Here is a 24,050-nt window from a genome sequence, read left to right as displayed (position 1 = left end):
TAACTTTGATTTGAATTTGAAGGAACCTTCTCCTTCACCAGCACCACTCACTCACGAGCATTCACCCACAATTTCACCTGCATCACAGATTCAATATTACATACATGCAATTTTATTTTTACAAAGTAAAATATATTCAAAATATTAATCTCATTACCTTTTAATAATTTTTTGCTAAAAAACCTTAATACCAGAACCTAACAAAATGCTAAGAAATGTTGTTGCTATTTTTTTTTCGGCAACCACATCGCCTTTGCATGCGAAACGGAGAAGATGGAGGAGAAAGGGAATAAAGGAGAAGCCCGCGCCCAAACAGTCAAAATACTCTGCCATGTGGACCAATAAAAAGAGTGTCATCCCTGATCTAGACGACTGTCCTGAATTGTCCCTGACCCCACCAACACTGACATTGGCTCTGACTCAGACAATTCTATAAGATTTCTACACATGGCTTTGTTCATCCCCAGCCGTCCATTCCGTTTTAATTATTTCTATTTTTTTTCATTGTTTTTAACGTGTTCCAGAAAGACTGGTGTTGTCTGGTAATTGGACGTTTTTACTTTTTGATGTTGTCTCTATGCTGAACAACTTCACTGCCACGTGGCCTACAAACCCCAGACACGAAATTTGTTTGCATGGATGCCTAATTTGATATTTTGTTTTCAAATTAACCCTAAAAAGGCAAAAAAAGCCATATAATTAAGGTTGAGACATAATTAGGAACATAACTTCTTACATATTAAAATAAAAAAGACAACCATGAGATATTATTTTTAATTAAATTAAATTAAATTATTAAAATTATATAATAATCATTATTTTTATTAATTTTATTTAATAACAACAATCATTATAAATATTTATTATTATATAAATTTTATTTTTATTTTTTTAAGTAATTTTATTGGACTACAAGTTTATAATAAAAAATTATATGAAATAAATATTTTTATTAAATATTCTAATAATTATTACAATTTATATTAAAATTTTTTAAATTTAATTTTTTAAAAATATATAAATTTGTTTAGTTCACAAAAACCTGACCTTAATTCTGGCCCTGTTAACTTTTAGCCTTATAAATTTATAAATTGATGAGTTTTTTGGTTGCAGAGTTTTTGGCCCTAGCCCACGTAAGCTAGGGCTAAGGTTAGGATTAGGCCTTGAGCCGAGCCAAATTTTTGACTAGCTCTGTTTAAAACAGAAATCATACCTACTCTTAAGCTCTTATTTATTAGACGACAGGCAGGAAGATAATTGGATGAGTGTCGGTGGCATCGGTGGATGCTACTGATCCCAATCCAACAAAGGTACAATTATTAAACACAACAACGGTTAACTTCCTCTCTTATTGATGCTACAATTATTAAAGATAACGACGCTTAACTGCCTCTATTATTGTGCTGCTGATCCCAAACCAACAAAGATACAATTATTAAGTATTCGGTTTTTTATTTTAAATTTTTTTAAACAGATAATTCATAATATATTTTTATTTATCAAATAATTCTTAGTAATTTTTATTTTATTTATTTAATTTATTTAAATATTATGAGCTTTTTACTTGATCCGTATACACATTAAGAAATTTCTATTTATCTAAACATGCATTTAAAACGACTAAATAAAAAAATATTTTGTAAAAAAAAGCTTTCCACAGAAGTCGTCACTAAAAAAACGAATGAATAGATAACAAATAAAAAAAAACGTGAATTATGGAGAGATGAAAAGCTAAGTAAACCTATTTTTTATGTAATAAATATTGTCACGAAAAAAAGAAAGACAAAAATAAAAATAAACAAAGAGAAGATGGTGTACTTAAGAGAAAATGTATGATAATCATTTTATTTTTCTCTCTCCCAGGTTAGACAGAAACCTAAGTATATATACACATCATCATTCATCAACAAAGAATCATTCTCCACCGTTACACACTAGTTATCATGGAGTCCTTTGGTGTTAAAGTTGAAGGTCAAGGTGATATGCTAAGGGCTATTTTTCTTCCCTTTATATCACCAAGTCATCTCGTTCCCGGTGTAGACATGGGCAGGATCTTCGCCATGCACGGTGTGGATGTTACCATCATCACCACACCAGCAAATGCCGCCGTTTTTCAAAGCTCAATCGACCGTGACTCTAGTCGTGGTCGATCCATTAGAACCCGTGTTGTAAAGTTCCCACAAGTTGCTGGTTTGCCAGAAGGCAGGGAGATCGTAAACGCTGACACTCCTAAAGACATAGCTACCAAAATCATGGAGGGATTGCACATTCTTGAAGGGCAATTTCAACAACTTTTCCGTGAGATGAAACCTGATTTCATAGTCACTGACATGTTCTACCCTTGGAGTGTTGATACTGCTGCTGAATTGGGAATTCCAAGGCTGATCCATGTTGGTGGGACTTACTTGGCTCACTGTGCAATGGACTCTCTTGAACAGTTTGCACCTCACACCAAGGTCGATTCGGATGATGAGAGTTTTTTGCTTCCTGGGTTGCCTCACAAGTTGGAGATGACACGTTGGCAGATACCTGAACGGTTTAAAGTAGAAAATCATGAGTTTTCTGAACATATGAAGAAGGCGAAGGAATCAGAGAAAAGGAGCTATGGATCAGTGTTCCAAAGCTTTTATGCGCTTGAGGGAGCTTACGAGGATCATTACAAGGCAACCACGGGAACCAAGAGTTGGAGCGTGGGACCAATTTCGTCATGGGTGAACCAAGATGATGCGGATAAAGCCGGTAGAGGACTTGCCAACAAACAAGGACAAGAAAAAGGAAATGAAGGGTTGCTTACGTGGCTTGCTTCTAAGAAAGAGGACTCTGTAGTCTACGTGTGTTTTGGGAGCATGAACAAGTTCTCTTCTGCACAGCTTGTCGAAATAGCTCATGGCCTTGAAGATTCTGGCCATGATTTCATCTGGGTGGTTAAGAAAATTGATGAAGGTGAAGATGAAGGGGTTAGGGGTTTTCTTGAGGAATTTGAGAAGAGGGTGCAGGCAAGCAACAGGGGTTATCTAATATGGGGTTGGGCACCACAACTTCTCATACTAGAGCATCCTGCAACTGGAGCTGTGGTGACTCACTGTGGAATGAACACCATTATTGAAAGTGTTGATGCAGGCTTGCCAATGGTAACTTGGCCTCTTTTCGCGGAACAGTTTTTCAATGAGAAGTTACTGGTGGATGTGCTCAAAATCGGAGTGCCAGTTGGAATAAAAAAATGGGTGCAATGGAGTGTTTTTGGAGACGAGATAGTGAAAAGGGAGGACATAGTAAAAGCTATTGCTTTATTGATGGATAGTGGGGAAGAGTCTCTGGAAATGAAGATGCGAGTCAAAGCCCTCAGTGTTGCTGCAAAGAAAGCCATTGAAGTTGGTGGGTCTTCTTACAACAATTTGAAAGATCTAATTGAAGAGCTAAAATCAATCAAACTTCAAAAGGACAACCGCAAAGTGGAGGCAGAGGCTTAGTGGAGAGTTAGTGAGTGATCTCAGGTAATGAGTTAATATGCATTAATATGATATTAAGCGATGAACAGGGGTTTGCCTTCAATAAACATCTATAGTAATTATAGCATAGCTAATAATCTAAATTAGTTCCAGCTGTATTATGAACACATGTTCGGGGATTCAGAAAAATCCTACAGCTTGGTCCTTGCAGTTGACACGCACACCGTTGGAAAAATAAACTTGGTTATGAACGCGTGATACTCTTGATAATCTAACTTCGATCTAGAATGGTGTATGATTCTTTATTCATCTAGAGACAAACAGAATGGTTTGAGGTTGGAATGGGATGTTATTTTTTTAACATTAATATTAATATTTATATTAATTTATGGATTAGTATTATTAAATTATTATGATTATATTGTTATTAATTATGACGTAAAATAAATGTGTATAATAATTTTTTATTATTATTATATAGATTTTTGTAATTGGGCTCTTAATGTGAATAGTCCGTTATGAGTTGGACTATTCTATGTGCTCAGTGAGAGGTGTAAGATAATAGCAATCAGATAAGAGACTAGTACACGCTCACTAAAAAATAAGGAATGCTTATGACTTATGGATTCTCATTAGGATTGCTTATAACTCGTAGTTCTCATTAGTTAGGCATTTAACGCAATTATTCAATTACATATAGTTAAAATTGTATTGAGATGTTATGATGTGTATTATTTATAATTATATTATTTTTAATTTTATATTTAAAATTTCTGCAAATAGTATCAGAGCTAACTTAATACACATCGTAATTTTCTAACTTTGAGTAATTAAAACGCTATAATTTTATGTATGGATTTGAAAAATAATTTAGGGCTTTATTCCTCTTATATTCATAAATATTATATTCAAATATTGTTAATTTTCATTGAGTAGATTAAGAGAATTTTGCAGTTTCTTATTTTTTGAAACTATGAACACTAAAATTGTTTTCTTTCAAATTCTCTAAAAGGGTAAAGTTTTTTTTTTTAAAGATAGATTAAGGGCTTTTGTTAATTTATTATTTCGTTCAATTTAGATTGAGAATTTATTCTTTCTTTCATTTTGCGTTCGTCATTACCCTATTTTTGTTGTACATATCACAAAGAACGTGATGTATATCCCTATCGGATATAATTGTATACTATTGAAAGTTTATTATTTCTTTGGTGATAATTAATAACTTGTTATGATGACATAGTTTGTGGACTTAATAATTTAATAATGCTATCCAAGTGGGAGAATGTTAGTTTTTTTAACATTAATATTAATATTTATATTAATTTATGGATTAGCATTATTAAATTATTATGGTTATATTGTTATTAATTATGACGTAAAATAAATGTGTATAATAATTTTTTATTATTATTATATAAATTTTTGTAATTGGGCTCTTAGTGTGAATAGTCCGTGATGAGTTAGACTATTCTATGTACCCAGTGGAATGTTCTCATCTGATTAGGTTTATATAACTGTTGCCCCATTAGACAGATGAGTTAGACTATTCTATGTATCCAGTGAGGTGCTGTCATTTGATTAGGTTTATATAACTGTTGCCCCATTAGACAGATGAGTTGGACTATTCTATGTATTCAGTGAGGTGCTCTTATCTGATTAAGTTTATATAACTGTTGCCCCATTAGACAGTTACTAGTGTAAGATAATAGCAATCACATAAGAGAGTAATATACGCTCACTCAAAAATAAGGAATGCTTATGATTTATGGGTTCTCATCAGTATGAGTTCTCATCATGATTGCTTATAACTAGTAGTGTAGGATAATAGCAATCATATAAGAGAGTAGTACACACTTACTCGAAAATAAGGAATGCTTATGATTTATGGGTTCTCATCAGGATTGCTTATGACTCATGGGTTCTCATCAGGTACGCGTTTAACGTAATTATTTAATGTTGAAATTGTATTGAGATGTTATGATGTGTATTATATATAATTATATTATCTTTAATTTTATATTTAAAATTTCTGCATGAGATTGAAGGAAGGTTTGGCCCTCTTTAGAATGGTCCCGAACGATAGCATAGTCTAGTCTAGATAGAGAAAGGGAAGAAAAACAGGGACAGTCCCGCAATGAAGGAACGACCTAACAAACACCGTTACATTTTTTAAAAAAATTAGAAAAAATTTTTCATTCAAATAAATTTATAATTTTGATAGAAGGATCATTTTTAAAATTAACTATTATATATATTTTTTATAATGCACACCTTCAAACATTTTTATCTTTTTTTATTTACATTTTTTAATATGTTTCAAATTTAATTAAATACTTATTTTGCATTATTAAGTAAAATATCAAACATATTACTATGTTGATTAATTTTTTCTAACTGTAACGGAATTTGATTTTTCGGAAGAAAAATAAGCTGACGTGTTATCAGCGAGACTGGCAAATTGTATAATAATTTATGAAGACTCCTTTCTTTATATATTTCTTAATTGCATTATTTATTTTATCACACTTTTCTCTGTCTCTCTATCTCACTTGTTATATGAATCACTGTGTGTATATATATATATATTGTAAGAATATGATATCTCTTATCATTATTATTCTTTTATTTAAATAATAATAATAAGAAAGAGGGGTGTATGAAAGGGCTATGCGAAATAGACAAAATAGGCTTCATCTAATGCTTGCTGGCTAGCGCTATAGGGCTTTGAACCTTTGAATAGGCCTTTCTTCTTTTGTTTTGAGACGAGCTTGCGCACTAGCATTCCTTCACCCGATCGGAGACTACCCGGCTACGTCTTAATCGGAGAATTCCATATGTCTTGGAATAGATTTATATAGGCATTTTTTTACCCGTAATAGAAAAACGAATTATAAGAAAGAAAAGGTGTCAAATTGTGAGCACTAAAACGGAGAAAAGTCACGGATCAAAGTTGCAACCAGCCGAAAAAACGAAGGTCAATAAACATGAATTTAGAAAACTGAAGAGATGACAGGAAAAAGGCCGTTGCAATGAAGCACGAAAATTAGGGATGGGCGAAAAATCTGGATATAGAAGTCTAATTTATAATTTAAGTTAAATTAAATTAAAAAATTCAGATTAAAAAAAATGAGATAATTAATCTAATTTATTTTTTATTCAGACATGATTTAAATTTCATTTTATAAAACTAGATTTATTTTTATTAAAACTGATTTTAGTTCATCTTAATCTTTGCAACACAGCCCCTGAATGTCTTATATAGCTGCAAGTGAAAATAAAATAAAGACTACTAAGTGTTAGCTAAAAAGGAGGCTAGCTCAACTAGTTTACTTACTTCCTTGTTACAAGAAAAAGAGAGGTAGAGAGGTGACAAAGACCATGAGACTGCTTTAACAAATTCTATCTGGAAAAATCCATCTCATGATTTGATTTTGCACAAAATATTTAACAATGCGAGGAATTTGGCATTAAGTCACATAAGTCAGCTTTAAAATATCTAATGCAATAAATAATGACATGACTTCATTTAATCAAACAATTATATTCACTCTATCATGATGAATAATCAATTTAAGTAACTCAATTGACTTGTGCATGTTTCTCAAAATCATCAGCTGAAAGGGATAAAGCAAACTAGATCACTTGGACACCCATAGTAACTTGATGGATTAAAGTTACCACAATTGAAACAAAGGTTTTACAACAGGAGTTTGAAGGTAAGGAATGTACAAACAAGGACAATAGTCTTTGAACACGACTTCAAAAATACTGGAGCTTTGACAATTCTTGGACAAGGTTCTGCAAAAATAGCCCAAAATATTAATACCTTCTAACACGGGAGAACAACGTGAGATTTATTTGAACTGAAATTCATTAGTGAAACAGGGCATTTTCCCCTATCTCTTTCTGTATTTTTTTCATTAAAAAGTTATAATTTCTAGAATGAATCTGTCTTCTGATTAGAGATTTAAACTTCATTTTTTACAGTAAAATAAAGAATAATGTAATCGCAATTTAAGATTTTTCTATCAAATTAGACATCAAAGAAAATAAGTCAATACATGTTTCTATATTAAACTAGACAGAGTAGAATTATAAGATAAAGATAGTCACAGTAATATTAAATAAAAGGAAAACCTTCTTCAATTGACCTTTGCTGTAATTGCACCTCTTGTGCTTCTTTCATAAGAATATTCCTGCACAAGATTGCTATGTTAAAATGAATTCAAAATGCAAACACAGAAAATAAAAATAAAAAATCTAGAAGAATCTAAATAATGTTATCTGAAATGGAAAAAACCATGTAATAGACTAAAACCATAAGTCATTTCTTGTATACTCTCGAAGATTCTAAAAAGTATGACATCATTACGTATCCATCTCATTACTGATGATTAGCGGTGGAAGAGCTGGACAATCTGGAAAATGATGGCTTGGGGAATATATATTTTTTAATGTAGAGTCCTTAAAAACTTAGTGGGCAGGAGGGAAGGCCTCTCATGATTTACACCAGGCACTGCCTCTGCCAATAAGGGTTGCCCCGATTGGTAAAATCCAACACCATTGACAAAACAATAGCTATTGCTAAGACTTGTCACGATATTACAAACAATGCAATTTCCTTCCTTAAAGCAACATAAGAAGCCCTACATGTTTACACATTAAATACAAAATATCTGCGAAGGCACTGGTATAATATTGTCAACATTGTCTGTTCCCGCCACTAAAGAACAAATAATCAACGGAGATTTAGAAAATACTAAAACTATCAGTCGATGCTTTCACTATAGATAAAACTAAGGATCTTCAACCATACCAAGCCATATGATATTTGAACGCGTTCAAGGAGAAAAGGAAAATATCGCAAATCACATAGGTTTTGAATTTACAATTCAGAAATAAAAAAAAATATAAATACGAAAACGATGAAAATAAGCTAGAAAGATTACCAAAATCGCAGCGACAATAGCTGAAACGGCGAGTTCAAGCAGAAATCAAAAACCGCGTCCTTCCTAGAGCCAATGCCAATCACTTCGACAAAATCAGATTTCGTTTCTCCGCTCTCGATTCCACCATAACCGTTTGACGACGAGCCTTTCTCCGAGCACATCTTGATCCGAATAAACGGTTTTGACTTGCGAGTCCAACGAAAGCCATAATCTCGACGACGAAGACGAAAAGAACATCGGCACCAAACTTGATTCGAATAAAATGGAAGTAACGAAGCATTAGAAGCTGCTTTGAAGCTCGGAAATGCAGAAAGCTCCATTTATAATGGGGACGCGCGTGGTACAAGAGATAAGGCTTCCATTAAGCAATGTGTATTCTCGTCTCCAGCGACGGGGATTGTGAATATTTCACTAAGCAAACGAGACCTTGGCTTTATTTATTGGCATATTTTTATACTAACTTATTTATAAAACTTTATTTTTCAATTTAAATTAATTCATAATAATAATAATAATTAGTTTCAAATTTATAAATATCCATTAATTTTAAATATTATAACTATTCTTATTAAATGATCTTAAAGTCAATATTCAATATAAAATAATAAATATTATTTTATATATCAAAAGTTAATCTCTAACATGTACTTATTACTTATTTTATAAACAAAATATTCGACTAACAAAATTTATAACTCAATTTTATTTTATCTTTTTGATTATTTAAGTAATTAATTTTTTTATTAATTATCAATTATTAATATTTAATTATCTTATTTTGATACGACAAAAGAAATGTTCATTTTGAAGTTAAGTCAAAAGAGTGTGCGTAGATTTAGTGTTAAGTCAAATGAGTATTCGATTTCTTTTTTCTATAATGATGACCGAAGTATCTTATCCAGTACAATGATTATTTATAATTTTATTATTTTAATCAAATTATTTATTATAAATTAATATTTAATAATATTTAAAATGTTCTTTTAGTAATATCATTTTAAATATTATTATATTTAATAATATTTTAATTTGTATTAATAAATAATTAGATTTATCTATGCAAATATTTAATTTCTAAAAATTATTACTGTACTATTTAAGAAATTTTCACCTTTAAATTTAATTTTTATGCTATTAAATTGAGTTTTTTACTTAAATAATAATATTGTTTATAATATTTATTCAATAGTATTATATTTTTTAAAATGTATTTTATAATTTTCTTTATTCAATAGTCATTTTTTCTCTTTTTAAATATATATAAATTTTAATTTTTTATTTTAAAAAATATATTATCAAATAAAATTTTATATAATTTAGAATTTTATAAATATATTATTCAAAAATAAATTTTTAATTTCAAAAATATCAAAAAGTATAATATAAAGAGATATTTAAGCGTTTTATATTAATATATTTAATAGTTAATTTAAGGTTTTAAACACATTTTAGAGTTTTTTTATTCTATGATAATAAAATTAACTGATAAATAACTTCTACCAAGAAAAAAAATATTTTTAAAATGTTTCTACTATCATCTCACACGTTATAGTACCGTTTTTCACAATATATTTTTATATTAGTTTTTGTATATAATAAAAAAATTTAATCATAACTTTTATTTTAATTTTTATTTTATTCTTTAATTAATCGTCATAGATAAAGGAATAGAATATAAAAATTGCTTGTTAACGAGTATTTTAATTAATCTTTGTACAAATATTTAGAAAGTATTAAAAAAACTGTTATTTAAAAGTTATAAAAAAATAACGTATATTTTTATAACAATTTAAAATATTTGATCAAATGTATTTAATACTTATTAATATATGTCATGGGCATTGAAAAAATAATTAAAAGAATAAGGTTTTATTGTTATGCTTAATAAAAATAAAAACCAATGGTTTTTCCATTCATACTGTCCCATGTTAGTAATTTATAATAAATAAAATTAAAATATATTCTTTTTAAGTTTTAAACATCACTTTTTTATATTGAATTGAATAATTTTCTTAATTAAATAAGATCAATTTTATTTAAATTAATATAATAAATAAAGTGAAACTTGCAATATAAATAAATTTTAAAAAATATTACAGTGACAAGTGATAATAATTGATAAGTTAGAAAGGATAATTTTATTGACTTTTGATAATATTATTCTAATTTAATATCATTATGAAAATATTATAAGAATATAGTATTTAATAGTTTAATAAGGAATATTATTGTCTTGTTATAAAATATATATATATATATATATATATATATATATGAAATAGTTTTAAATGTCAAAGTTATTAATTTTTACTACTCTTTAAAAGAGTAATAGAAACAATATTTATAATACAAAATATATAGTCAATTTCATACCATTACATGTAATTGTTAAGGATTGTTTATTTTATCATACTATACATGTTCATTATTTTTATATTATATTTTGATACTTATATACAAAATATATTGTGTATAAAAATTATGTAGAAAAATGTGATATATATATATATATATATATATAAGAGATTAAATAAAAATAAGTAATGTAAAACTTAATCAAACTACATAATATTAACAATTCTTTTATCTCTAGTTCAATTTTCAATAGTTTTTTACCAATAATGAACTCGTATTTTTTTACCTAGTTGAACGCTTTCATTATAAAATTATACTTTAATGTATAATGTAAAGCCTTCATTTATTAGTTGTAAAAATATTGAAAGAAAAATAAACAATTAAAATATGTTTGATTACTATCTTGAAAATATTTTTTTATTTTAAAAATAAATTTTAATACAAATTTAAGATTTAAAACTAGAGCTGTCAAAATGGGCCAAAGCCTTGAACCCTACTGTGTTAGCCCTCTATAATTAATGGATTTACATTAGCCCTAAGCTCCAAAATAAAGAAAATAGTGAGTTAGGGTCAAGGTTAAGGGTGGGCTAGCCCACTTATTTTACAAAGTAAATAATAATAATTATATTATTTTTTATAATATTTATTAAATTATTTTATTTAAATAAATTAAAAATTATTTTTAAAAATATTTTTTATTCAGTATATTAAAATTTTATCATAAAAATAATATATTAAATTGTTCCTTTTAAATAACTGAATGTGCATGTTAGTCCATCTCAAGCCAATTATATATTAAACTGGGTTGTGTTGGGTCAAAATTCAATTAGACTCAAAATTAGTAAACTCGACAATGTATATATTTTAGTAGGATAAATAAATTGACCCTTTGGACTTAAGTGCACTTAGATATAAACTTTTTTTTTTATATAAGAGAATACATAAATTAATTGAATATTTATTTAATATTTTTTAAAATCAAAATTTATGTCAAATTATAAATTTATTAACATCTATTTACAGATAAATTTAAATTTTAACAAAAATTTAATTTTAGGAAATAAGTTGAGATTCATTAATGCATAAATACTTATGTTTTTAATAATATTTTATAAAATACAAGATTGACTAAATTAACTGTTGACTTATTTTATTATAATTTAATGTTCATATAATTTAAATATTTTTGAGTTTGTTATTTTGATATTTATTTATATTTAAAAAATACAACACCTGTTAAAATAAATTAATATAATAAAGTATTATTAATTTTATTTATACATAAAATTTTATAAATTTAATTTATTTATAAAAATTTTAAGTTAACGATTAAATTAATCAATTTCATGTTTTATAACAAATTATTAAATCGTAAATTTTTAAATTAACATTTAATATTAACAAACACTTTAACCTTAAAAAAATATGAAAGTTAAAAAAATTAACGCAAAATCTATCTAATATTTATCAGTATATAAATATAATTAAAGATTATATTTTTATGTATGTACATGCATCTATATATATATGTATATATATGTGTATGTGAGAATATTACTCAATGTTGGATATAATTAGGCTTTTTTGCCTTTTGTGGTTAATTTGAAAACAAAATACTAAAATAGGCATGCATGCAAAGAAATTCCCTGTCTGAGGTTTGATGGCCACGTGGCAGTGAAGTCATCCAGCATAGGGACGACACTCAAAGGATAAAATGTCCAATTACCAGATGATACAGGTGAAGTCGTCCAGAAGAGGGACGACACGCGTCTGACGATCCAACTATGACAGTGTCGTCCCTGTTTCAGCCGACACTAACGTGATGCTGACACTTGTTGTCCCAGGAACTTGTGTTGTTATATGTTGGATGATTTTAATGTCGTCCACAACAGAGACGATTTTAATGTGACCATCAGATAAAAATTTTGATACACTCCTTTGTCCAAATTAGAATGTGAATATAAATAGTAGGATGAAGCTTGAGAAGAAATGCAAGTAGCCGGAAGGAAGTGTGAAGCTGGAATAACAGTGTGGAGCTGGACAAGAAATAATAACTATTGAGCAATCAGGTTAGATTTTAAGTATTATGAATATATAATTTATTTTCAATAGTTATGTAGAAATTTTATTTTGAATAATAAAATTTAATTTATATTTTTAATGGCTTTTAAGTATTAATGTTGTAATTTAATTTTTTTTGTTATGTTTGGAAATAAGGCAGATAACATATAATGTTAAAAATTAAATATTTAAATATTTATAATTACAAATGAATTTAAAAATATATTTTGTTATATTAAAAATTAACTTATAAATAAGCTTAGCTTATTTTAAATGCAGGATTAATGAAATTGTTGGTATATTATATTCAAATGGTAGAATATATGAAGGAAATGAGGGTATAATTTTTGAAGGGCAAAAAAAGATGATTAAGATAGAACTGGGATCACACTTGAGATGTTTAAACGAAAGATCCATACAAGACTGAAATTGTCAAGTTATCACGTAATTTCTAGATTAATTTTTTGAATTTTAGTTGGGACAAATGGTCGATACCATACAACTCTAGATGTATGTGACGATGAAGACATAGATTGCATAATAAGTGCGTGTCAACAAGCACATCATAGGAATATAGTTGAGATATATGTGGATGTTGCGGTGGGTGAAACATTTTCTGTTGTGGCGCATCCATTAGAAGTGAATTTATCACTCTCACAACTTCATGGAAGTGATGATGACGATGATGATTATGCACAAAGAGAAGATAATATGAATTTAATAATTTTTAAATTTGTAAAATTGATGCTATAAATGCTATTAATAATATAAGTTTACAATGTACAGATAAAGATGATGAAGATGATGAATATGAAGATGAAGAAGATATTTCATTAAATGATTTTTCTGATACTAAGACAAATGATGATTGTGATTCAAAGATCAATATGGAGAGTATTGTAAGAGTTAGTTTATCGCAACAACAACATGGAGGTATGATTTTTTTAGAACTTATATTTGTAGTAATGTATAAATTGTTATTCATGGTATAAATTTGATGAATGAATTGTTGTAATGTAGAAACTACATTGCACCTTTTGGAATATAACCCCACATTACAGTCATATTAATTGGGAATACCTTGATGAAGAATTAGATTTTTTTGGAATGAATGAAGCGCAAACATGGAAGGAAGGAGATGCATTTATGTTGGACAACTATTTGATACTAAAGAAGATATAAGAATAGCTATAAAATATTATGCCATGAGGAAACATCAAACTTTTTTTGTGGTGGAGTTAAAAGCAACATATGTTGTGAAGTGTGTCAATCACAATAGTGGATGTCCGTGGAGAGTTTGAGCATCGTTGCCAAAAAATGCAGACAAGTAGAAAATTATCAAGTGGGATGGTACCCATACATGCGTAAATGCTTCAATCTCTCAAGACCACCAAAAGTTAGATTTCAATTTTATTTGCTTATGCATTCTTGGTATGTTAAATTTGATATTAAATTTGAGAAATTTGAAATATAAAAAATTTACTAATTTTCATTCTATTACATCCCAACAAATTTAAAAAATTGCTCTTAATATATGACATGCAGGTATCGTGAAAGAAGAACCATCAGTGCCTATTTCGTTAGTTCAAGAGAGAATTAGTGGTCAATTTGGATATTCAATTTCATACAAGAAGACATGGAAAGCAAAACAAAAAGCAATTGTTACTGTATTTGGTGACTGAGACAAATCTTATGCTGCATTGCCAAGGTGGCTAGAGTACATGCAATTACATGCTCCTGGATCTGTATACAAAATTGAAACAAATGATTATGTTGAAAGTCACAACGTGGATAATAGATATCGAGTTTTTCATCGGTTGTATTGGTTGTTCAAGCAATGTCATGAAGCTTTCAACTTTTGTAAGCCTATAATACAGGTAGATGGAACATTTTTGTACGGTAAGTACCGACAAACTTTGCTAATTGCTACGACTCAAGATGGAAACAACTGTGTGCTTCCCATTGCGTTTGCCATTGTCGAAGGAGAAACCTTATCTGCATGGGAATGGTTTTTAGTCATGATTCGTATACATGTGACAAATAAGGCAGGGCTATGTTTGATCTCAAATCGACATCAAAGTATAAAAAGTGCAGTCTCTAACCCACATCTAGATTGGCAACCTCCAAATGCTTATCATGTTTATTGCATTCGTCACATTGCAAGTAATTTCAATCGATGATTCAAAAATACCATGTTGAAGGAAAAACTAATTCAATTAGGTACGTATTCTTCCTATTTGATTCATTTAACTTTTAATATATTTTGAATATTTAACCTATGCATTCAAACTTTTTCTGGTAAATGCAGAATATACACCATCAAAACATATTTTTGAATCTAAGCTTAATACGTTTCGATCACAATCACCTAAAATTCAGACTTGTATAGATAATATATCAAAGGAAAAGTGGAGTTTGGCTTATGATGATGAAGGATGTCGTTATGGCCACATAACAACAAATTTGTCTGAGTCCATAAATAAAGTTTTGAAAGGGGCAAGAAACCTTCCTATTACTACCTTGGTCAAAGCTACGTATGCACGATTGGTAGAATATTTTGTGAAGCGTGGTGAAACTGCAATGCATGAGGTTAACAATGGAGGAAGATACTGTCAGAAATTAATGGAAGCTATGGAAAAAAATCAACAAGAAGCATCTTCACATCAAGTTCAGCGGTATGACATACAAAGAACAAGGTTTGAGGTTGAAGAGGCATTTAATCCAGTGATACAAAGGGGTGGTCATAAGTGGACAGTCATATTGTCCACACGTTATTGTCAATGCAAAAAATTTAAGGCATTTCAATATCCATGCTCACATGTCATAGCTGTTTGTGCTCATATGAGTATAGATTTTTGGCAATATGTGAATCTTGTTTATACTTTATAGTATGTTGTAAACACATATTCATCTCAGTGGTAGCCTCTTGGAAATGAAAGTAATATTTTACATAATAATAAGTGGAAGTTAGTACCAGATGTAGAAAGAGCACGAGGTAAAGGAAGACCAAAGGCTACCTGAATTAGGAATGAAATGAATTGGGTCGAGTCACAACCACGACAAAGATGTAGATTATGTCAACAACATGGTCATAACCAACGTCATTGTCCTCAGCATCATGATCGTAATCAGCAGTAGATGTAAAAAGATGTTGCTTTTCAAGAGAAATTATTGTTGCTAATGTGGATAATGTATTAATGTCTCATGTTGTTAATGTTAGCAGATGTATTAATGTACTTTGTTGTTAATGTCAATAAGGATGTAACGCGTATTTCCTTGTTAATGTTTTAAATAACTTTGTACGATATAAGGTAATATAGCGACATCTCTTATATATAGATAACATGTTACAGTAATATTTATAAAAAGTGCAACATCAAGTTAGAACTTATACATAAATAAGAACCCATCAATCTGAATCTGAATCAAAGGATTGGTCTGCATACCCGGCCTCATGAGGTGTCAATATGTACTGTCGACGATGATCTCATGCTTCACATCTGGTATAGAAATGCCAATGCTGCCGCTCCCCAAATGTACTCTCCCGTGATAATAAAATCCTCAAGCAATGGAAGGTACCTAACTGGGACCCTACTAGAGAAATGATCAGCCAACATGAAACCACCTATTAACCTAAGAATATAAGCTCTAACAAAGCAAGTAAGCTGAAGTTCATTATGATTATGCATTGCAACATGAGTAAAGTGTTGGTCAAACTAACTCAACTTCAAACTGCTCCCTGCAAATGCATCATCAGGTGGCCTAATACCAAACAAGTCCTCCACAATTTGTGCCTTATTACCTCCAACAGCTGCAATGACTGTCTTTCCATCTATATGAAGCCCTATTTGAATAGCAATATCCTAAGGAGTTATAGTACACTCTCCAAGAGGCATGTGGAAGGTATGAGTCTCTGGCCTCCATCTTTCTACCAAGGCTGTAATAAGATGTCAATTAATAGGAAAACATGCCAACTGAGCTACCCCAGCAAATCCAGCTAAGGTAAGATGAGGAAGAATCTCCATTGGAACCCCTTCCATGCCAGCCGGTATGAAATGACTCATTCTCACCTTCAGAATTAGGTGCTCACGTCCATCCCAAATATGCTCCGATACGTGAACAGACTGATACTTCAATAATGAACCATCCTCCGACCCAGGATTTAAAACCTTACTCCACGATGAAGATGATGCCATCTGAAATAAAATTTGTCAACTTAAACTTAAATTATGTATGTTAAAATTAATAATATAAAAATTCTATTCATTTAGTACATGGGTTTTATTACAATTATTTAACTCTAACAATTTCAAAATTTAAAATTAACTCTAAAATTTATTTCATTTAATTATTATATTGTTAATTTTTATTAACATTTTAAAAACTTTTAAATTTTATTTTATAATTATAATCTGTAGCAATAAATATAATTACATGCACTCTTTTAAATATTATATATAATTTCTTATTTACTTTGAATTATAAACAAAGCATACTTTCTTGCACTAAGTTCACTTTGTATATCAAATTTTACAATTACAACAAATAAACAAATACATAATTTTAAATATTATATATAATTTTTAATATACTTTTCTTTCTGTAATTCAACCACAAAATCATTATTTTCTTAATTTCATTAAAGTGTTCTCTCATAATACTTAAAGTTTACTCCTATTTAAAGTTTAATTTTATTATTATATTAATTATTGAAAATTTTAAACGGTTCAATAATTACGATGGATTTATATATATATAAAAAATATTGTTTCTAAAATTTTGTACAAGTTTTTATGTTAAGGGTTGGCAAAAAAAAAACATTCAAACATGTTTTATTTCTTGGATTATAAAAAATACTAGTTTTGACAATAGTTCTCACAAGTTATCAAGTAATATATAGTATTTTTTCCTCTTAATTTATCAATTAATTAAAATATTTTTTTTATATAATAATTAATACATATTATGGATTCCTATAATTTTTATTTATGATATTTTTAAACAACTAATTATAAATAATAACACATATATTATATAATTTGTAATAATAAAACTTCTGTTATGTTAATTTTCATAAAATCATTATTATCTTGATTTATTATAATTATTCAATAATTATCTTGTTTCTTAATAATTATATTGTATTTACTATATCTAATATTTTTAATTTCACTAATTTTTTTATATATCAATCTACTATCAAATAATTAAAATATATTATTTCTTCTACATTAATTATTTAATATTTTCACTACATTCTATATATATTTTTTCATGTTCATGTTTTTTATTTTTTTTAAAACTATATATTAATATATAGTATTCTTTCCTATTAATTTATCAAGTTATTATCTGCAGAATTTTTTTTAATTTAATAATTAATACATATTATGGATGACTATAATTTTTATTTATTACATTTTTGAATAACTAATTATAAATAATAACATATATATTATATCTTTTCTAATATAATTTATCTAATATATTATTTGTTACAGAATAAATAAATTAATTTATAAAATATTTAAAAATTAAAATTAATTTGTGCACCTCCGTAACTTTGATTTGAATTTGAAGGAACCTTCTCCTTCACCAGCACCACTCACTCACGAGCATTCACCCACAATTTCACCTGCATCACAGATTCAATATTACATACATGCAATTTTATTTTTACAAAGTAAAATATATTCAAAATATTAATCTCATTACCTTTTAATAATTTTTTGCTAAAAAACCTTAATACCAGAACCTAACAAAATGCTAAGAAATGTTGTTGCTATTTTTTTTTCGGCAACCACATCGCCTTTGCATGCGAAACGGAGAAGATGGAGGAGAAAGGGAATAAAGGAGAAGCCCGCGCCCAAACAGTCAAAATACTCTGCCATGTGGACCAATAAAAAGAGTGTCATCCCTGATCTAGACGACTGTCCTGAATTGTCCCTGACCCCACCAACACTGACATTGGCTCTGACTCAGACAATTCTATAAGATTTCTACACATGGCTTTGTTCATCCCCAGCCGTCCATTCCGTTTTAATTATTTCTATTTTTTTTCATTGTTTTTAACGTGTTCCAGAAAGACTGGTGTTGTCTGGTAATTGGACGTTTTTACTTTTTGATGTTGTCTCTATGCTGAACAACTTCACTGCCACGTGGCCTACAAACCCCAGACACGAAATTTGTTTGCATGGATGCCTAATTTGATATTTTGTTTTCAAATTAACCCTAAAAAGGCAAAAAAAGCCATATAATTAAGGTTGAGACATAATTAGGAACATAACTTCTTACATATTAAAATAAAAAAGACAACCATGAGATATTATTTTTAATTAAATTAAATTAAATTATTAAAATTATATAATAATCATTATTTTTATTAATTTTATTTAATAACAACAATCATTATAAATATTTATTATTATATAAATTTTATTTTTATTTTTTTAAGTAATTTTATTGGACTACAAGTTTATAATAAAAAATTATATGAAATAAATATTTTTATTAAATATTCTAATAATTATTACAATTTATATTAAAATTTTTTAAATTTAATTTTTTAAAAATATATAAATTTGTTTAGTTCACAAAAACCTGACCTTAATTCTGGCCCTGTTAACTTTTAGCCTTATAAATTTATAAATTGATGAGTTTTTTGGTTGCAGAGTTTTTGGCCCTAGCCCACGTAAGCTAGGGCTAAGGTTAGGATTAGGCCTTGAGCCGAGCCAAATTTTTGACTAGCTCTGTTTAAAACAGAAATCATACCTACTCTTAAGCTCTTATTTATTAGACGACAGGCAGGAAGATAATTGGATGAGTGTCGGTGGCATCGGTGGATGCTACTGATCCCAATCCAACAAAGGTACAATTATTAAACACAACAACGGTTAACTTCCTCTCTTATTGATGCTACAATTATTAAAGATAACGACGCTTAACTGCCTCTATTATTGTGCTGCTGATCCCAAACCAACAAAGATACAATTATTAAGTATTCGGTTTTTTATTTTAAATTTTTTTAAACAGATAATTCATAATATATTTTTATTTATCAAATAATTCTTAGTAATTTTTATTTTATTTATTTAATTTATTTAAATATTATGAGCTTTTTACTTGATCCGTATACACATTAAGAAATTTCTATTTATCTAAACATGCATTTAAAACGACTAAATAAAAAAATATTTTGTAAAAAAAAGCTTTCCACAGAAGTCGTCACTAAAAAAACGAATGAATAGATAACAAATAAAAAAAAACGTGAATTATGGAGAGATGAAAAGCTAAGTAAACCTATTTTTTATGTAATAAATATTGTCACGAAAAAAAGAAAGACAAAAATAAAAATAAACAAAGAGAAGATGGTGTACTTAAGAGAAAATGTATGATAATCATTTTATTTTTCTCTCTCCCAGGTTAGACAGAAACCTAAGTATATATACACATCATCATTCATCAACAAAGAATCATTCTCCACCGTTACACACTAGTTATCATGGAGTCCTTTGGTGTTAAAGTTGAAGGTCAAGGTGATATGCTAAGGGCTATTTTTCTTCCCTTTATATCACCAAGTCATCTCGTTCCCGGTGTAGACATGGGCAGGATCTTCGCCATGCACGGTGTGGATGTTACCATCATCACCACACCAGCAAATGCCGCCGTTTTTCAAAGCTCAATCGACCGTGACTCTAGTCGTGGTCGATCCATTAGAACCCGTGTTGTAAAGTTCCCACAAGTTGCTGGTTTGCCAGAAGGCAGGGAGATCGTAAACGCTGACACTCCTAAAGACATAGCTACCAAAATCATGGAGGGATTGCACATTCTTGAAGGGCAATTTCAACAACTTTTCCGTGAGATGAAACCTGATTTCATAGTCACTGACATGTTCTACCCTTGGAGTGTTGATACTGCTGCTGAATTGGGAATTCCAAGGCTGATCCATGTTGGTGGGACTTACTTGGCTCACTGTGCAATGGACTCTCTTGAACAGTTTGCACCTCACACCAAGGTCGATTCGGATGATGAGAGTTTTTTGCTTCCTGGGTTGCCTCACAAGTTGGAGATGACACGTTGGCAGATACCTGAACGGTTTAAAGTAGAAAATCATGAGTTTTCTGAACATATGAAGAAGGCGAAGGAATCAGAGAAAAGGAGCTATGGATCAGTGTTCCAAAGCTTTTATGCGCTTGAGGGAGCTTACGAGGATCATTACAAGGCAACCACGGGAACCAAGAGTTGGAGCGTGGGACCAATTTCGTCATGGGTGAACCAAGATGATGCGGATAAAGCCGGTAGAGGACTTGCCAACAAACAAGGACAAGAAAAAGGAAATGAAGGGTTGCTTACGTGGCTTGCTTCTAAGAAAGAGGACTCTGTAGTCTACGTGTGTTTTGGGAGCATGAACAAGTTCTCTTCTGCACAGCTTGTCGAAATAGCTCATGGCCTTGAAGATTCTGGCCATGATTTCATCTGGGTGGTTAAGAAAATTGATGAAGGTGAAGATGAAGGGGTTAGGGGTTTTCTTGAGGAATTTGAGAAGAGGGTGCAGGCAAGCAACAGGGGTTATCTAATATGGGGTTGGGCACCACAACTTCTCATACTAGAGCATCCTGCAACTGGAGCTGTGGTGACTCACTGTGGAATGAACACCATTATTGAAAGTGTTGATGCAGGCTTGCCAATGGTAACTTGGCCTCTTTTCGCGGAACAGTTTTTCAATGAGAAGTTACTGGTGGATGTGCTCAAAATCGGAGTGCCAGTTGGAATAAAAAAATGGGTGCAATGGAGTGTTTTTGGAGACGAGATAGTGAAAAGGGAGGACATAGTAAAAGCTATTGCTTTATTGATGGATAGTGGGGAAGAGTCTCTGGAAATGAAGATGCGAGTCAAAGCCCTCAGTGTTGCTGCAAAGAAAGCCATTGAAGTTGGTGGGTCTTCTTACAACAATTTGAAAGATCTAATTGAAGAGCTAAAATCAATCAAACTTCAAAAGGACAACCGCAAAGTGGAGGCAGAGGCTTAGTGGAGAGTTAGTGAGTGATCTCAGGTAATGAGTTAATATGCATTAATATGATATTAAGCGATGAACAGGGGTTTGCCTTCAATAAACATCTATAGTAATTATAGCATAGCTAATAATCTAAATTAGTTCCAGCTGTATTATGAACACATGTTCGGGGATTCAGAAAAATCCTACAGCTTGGTCCTTGCAGTTGACACGCACACCGTTGGAAAAATAAACTTGGTTATGAACGCGTGATACTCTTGATAATCTAACTTCGATCTAGAATGGTGTATGATTCTTTATTCATCTAGAGACAAACAGAATGGTTTGAGGTTGGAATGGGATGTTATTTTTTTAACATTAATATTAATATTTATATTAATTTATGGATTAGTATTATTAAATTATTATGATTATATTGTTATTAATTATGACGTAAAATAAATGTGTATAATAATTTTTTATTATTATTATATAGATTTTTGTAATTGGGCTCTTAATGTGAATAGTCCGTTATGAGTTGGACTATTCTATGTGCTCAGTGAGAGGTGTAAGATAATAGCAATCAGATAAGAGACTAGTACACGCTCACTAAAAAATAAGGAATGCTTATGACTTATGGATTCTCATTAGGATTGCTTATAACTCGTAGTTCTCATTAGTTAGGCATTTAACGCAATTATTCAATTACATATAGTTAAAATTGTATTGAGATGTTATGATGTGTATTATTTATAATTATATTATTTTTAATTTTATATTTAAAATTTCTGCAAATAGTATCAGAGCTAACTTAATACACATCGTAATTTTCTAACTTTGAGTAATTAAAACGCTATAATTTTATGTATGGATTTGAAAAATAATTTAGGGCTTTATTCCTCTTATATTCATAAATATTATATTCAAATATTGTTAATTTTCATTGAGTAGATTAAGAGAATTTTGCAGTTTCTTATTTTTTGAAACTATGAACACTAAAATTGTTTTCTTTCAAATTCTCTAAAAGGGTAAAGTTTTTTTTTTTAAAGATAGATTAAGGGCTTTTGTTAATTTATTATTTCGTTCAATTTAGATTGAGAATTTATTCTTTCTTTCATTTTGCGTTCGTCATTACCCTATTTTTGTTGTACATATCACAAAGAACGTGATGTATATCCCTATCGGATATAATTGTATACTATTGAAAGTTTATTATTTCTTTGGTGATAATTAATAACTTGTTATGATGACATAGTTTGTGGACTTAATAATTTAATAATGCTATCCAAGTGGGAGAATGTTAGTTTTTTTAACATTAATATTAATATTTATATTAATTTATGGATTAGCATTATTAAATTATTATGGTTATATTGTTATTAATTATGACGTAAAATAAATGTGTATAATAATTTTTTATTATTATTATATAAATTTTTGTAATTGGGCTCTTAGTGTGAATAGTCCGTGATGAGTTAGACTATTCTATGTACCCAGTGGAATGTTCTCATCTGATTAGGTTTATATAACTGTTGCCCCATTAGACAGATGAGTTAGACTATTCTATGTATCCAGTGAGGTGCTGTCATTTGATTAGGTTTATATAACTGTTGCCCCATTAGACAGATGAGTTGGACTATTCTATGTATTCAGTGAGGTGCTCTTATCTGATTAAGTTTATATAACTGTTGCCCCATTAGACAGTTACTAGTGTAAGATAATAGCAATCACATAAGAGAGTAATATACGCTCACTCAAAAATAAGGAATGCTTATGATTTATGGGTTCTCATCAGTATGAGTTCTCATCATGATTGCTTATAACTAGTAGTGTAGGATAATAGCAATCATATAAGAGAGTAGTACACACTTACTCGAAAATAAGGAATGCTTATGATTTATGGGTTCTCATCAGGATTGCTTATGACTCATGGGTTCTCATCAGGTACGCGTTTAACGTAATTATTTAATGTTGAAATTGTATTGAGATGTTATGATGTGTATTATATATAATTATATTATCTTTAATTTTATATTTAAAATTTCTGCATGAGATTGAAGGAAGGTTTGGCCCTCTTTAGAATGGTCCCGAACGATAGCATAGTCTAGTCTAGATAGAGAAAGGGAAGAAAAACAGGGACAGTCCCGCAATGAAGGAACGACCTAACAAACACCGTTACATTTTTTAAAAAAATTAGAAAAAATTTTTCATTCAAATAAATTTATAATTTTGATAGAAGGATCA

General features: G+C 29.5%; 5 protein-coding genes across 8 annotated transcripts in view; 3 read left to right on the top strand and 2 right to left on the bottom strand.

Annotated features, from left to right (window-relative positions):
- The window catches only part of LOC113870940 (protein ACCUMULATION AND REPLICATION OF CHLOROPLASTS 3), a 28,310-nt gene extending 19,549 nt beyond the window's left edge, over positions 1-8,761 (bottom strand). For all 4 annotated transcript variants that reach the window (XM_027507517.1, XM_027507519.1, XM_027507521.1 and 1 more), the window contains exons 1-3: positions 8,399-8,761; positions 7,587-7,645; positions 7,183-7,247 (exon numbers count right to left, since the gene is read on the bottom strand). In XM_027507517.1, the coding sequence (XP_027363318.1) occupies positions 7,183-7,247; positions 7,587-7,645; positions 8,399-8,718 (444 nt within the window). In that variant the 5' untranslated portion in view covers positions 8,719-8,761. The remainder of the gene's footprint in view (positions 1-7,182; positions 7,248-7,586; positions 7,646-8,398) is intronic.
- On the top strand, positions 1,923-3,782 carry LOC113870942 (soyasapogenol B glucuronide galactosyltransferase-like). Its single transcript, XM_027507524.1, has one exon. It carries the CDS (start codon positions 1,944-1,946, stop codon positions 3,468-3,470), a length of 1,527 nt encoding a protein of 508 aa, XP_027363325.1. The 5' UTR covers positions 1,923-1,943; the 3' UTR covers positions 3,471-3,782.
- A 4,980-nt stretch (positions 8,762-13,741) lies between the features above and the next one.
- On the top strand, positions 13,742-15,703 carry LOC113871913. The gene is made up of 3 exons (XM_027509005.1): positions 13,742-13,747; positions 14,692-14,977; positions 15,123-15,703. The coding sequence occupies exons 1-3, from the start codon at positions 13,742-13,744 to the stop codon at positions 15,701-15,703; spliced, it is 873 nt and encodes a 290-aa protein (XP_027364806.1).
- A 605-nt stretch (positions 15,704-16,308) lies between these two features.
- Positions 16,309-17,010, bottom strand: LOC113871912 (protein MAIN-LIKE 2-like). Its single transcript, XM_027509004.1, has 3 exons — positions 16,786-17,010; positions 16,536-16,677; positions 16,309-16,439 (listed from the first exon to the last, which is right to left on the bottom strand). The coding sequence occupies exons 1-3, from the start codon at positions 17,008-17,010 to the stop codon at positions 16,309-16,311; spliced, it is 498 nt and encodes a 165-aa protein (XP_027364805.1).
- A 3,284-nt stretch (positions 17,011-20,294) lies between these two features.
- Positions 20,295-22,154, top strand: LOC113873305 (soyasapogenol B glucuronide galactosyltransferase-like). The gene has a single exon (XM_027511366.1). It carries the CDS (start codon positions 20,316-20,318, stop codon positions 21,840-21,842), a length of 1,527 nt encoding a protein of 508 aa, XP_027367167.1. The 5' UTR covers positions 20,295-20,315; the 3' UTR covers positions 21,843-22,154.
- Positions 22,155-24,050: the final 1,896 nt, after the last annotated feature.

Source organism: Abrus precatorius, unplaced genomic scaffold (assembly GCF_003935025.1).
Source record: "Abrus precatorius isolate BTA unplaced genomic scaffold, Abrus_2018 Scaffold7, whole genome shotgun sequence".
Taxonomy (NCBI): Eukaryota; Viridiplantae; Streptophyta; class Magnoliopsida; order Fabales; family Fabaceae; genus Abrus; species Abrus precatorius.
Note: the sequence above shows the minus strand (reverse complement) of the source record. Positions and strands in the feature narration are given on the sequence as shown.

What these genes read in the sequence shown, in the direction of transcription:
- LOC113873305 (XM_027511366.1), top strand. Translation starts at nt 20,316, where the DNA reads ATGGAGTCCTTTGGTGTTAAAGTTGAAGGTCAAGGTGATATGCTAAGG.
- LOC113871913 (XM_027509005.1), top strand. An exon ending in TTGCATTCGTCACATTGCAA is followed by an intron (nt 14,978 to 15,122) that starts GTAATTTCAATC and finishes TGGTAAATGCAG; the next exon opens with AATATACACCATCAAAACAT.
- LOC113870942 (XM_027507524.1), top strand. Translation starts at nt 1,944, where the DNA reads ATGGAGTCCTTTGGTGTTAAAGTTGAAGGTCAAGGTGATATGCTAAGG.
- LOC113871912 (XM_027509004.1), bottom strand. Translation starts at nt 17,010, where the DNA reads ATGGCATCATCTTCATCGTGGAGTAAGGTTTTAAATCCTGGGTCGGAG. An exon ending in TTGCTGGGGTAGCTCAGTTG is followed by an intron (nt 16,678 to 16,785) that starts GCATGTTTTCCT and finishes ATAACTCCTTAG; the next exon opens with GATATTGCTATTCAAATAGG. An exon ending in AGGGAGCAGTTTGAAGTTGA is followed by an intron (nt 16,440 to 16,535) that starts GTTAGTTTGACC and finishes TTAGGTTAATAG; the next exon opens with GTGGTTTCATGTTGGCTGAT.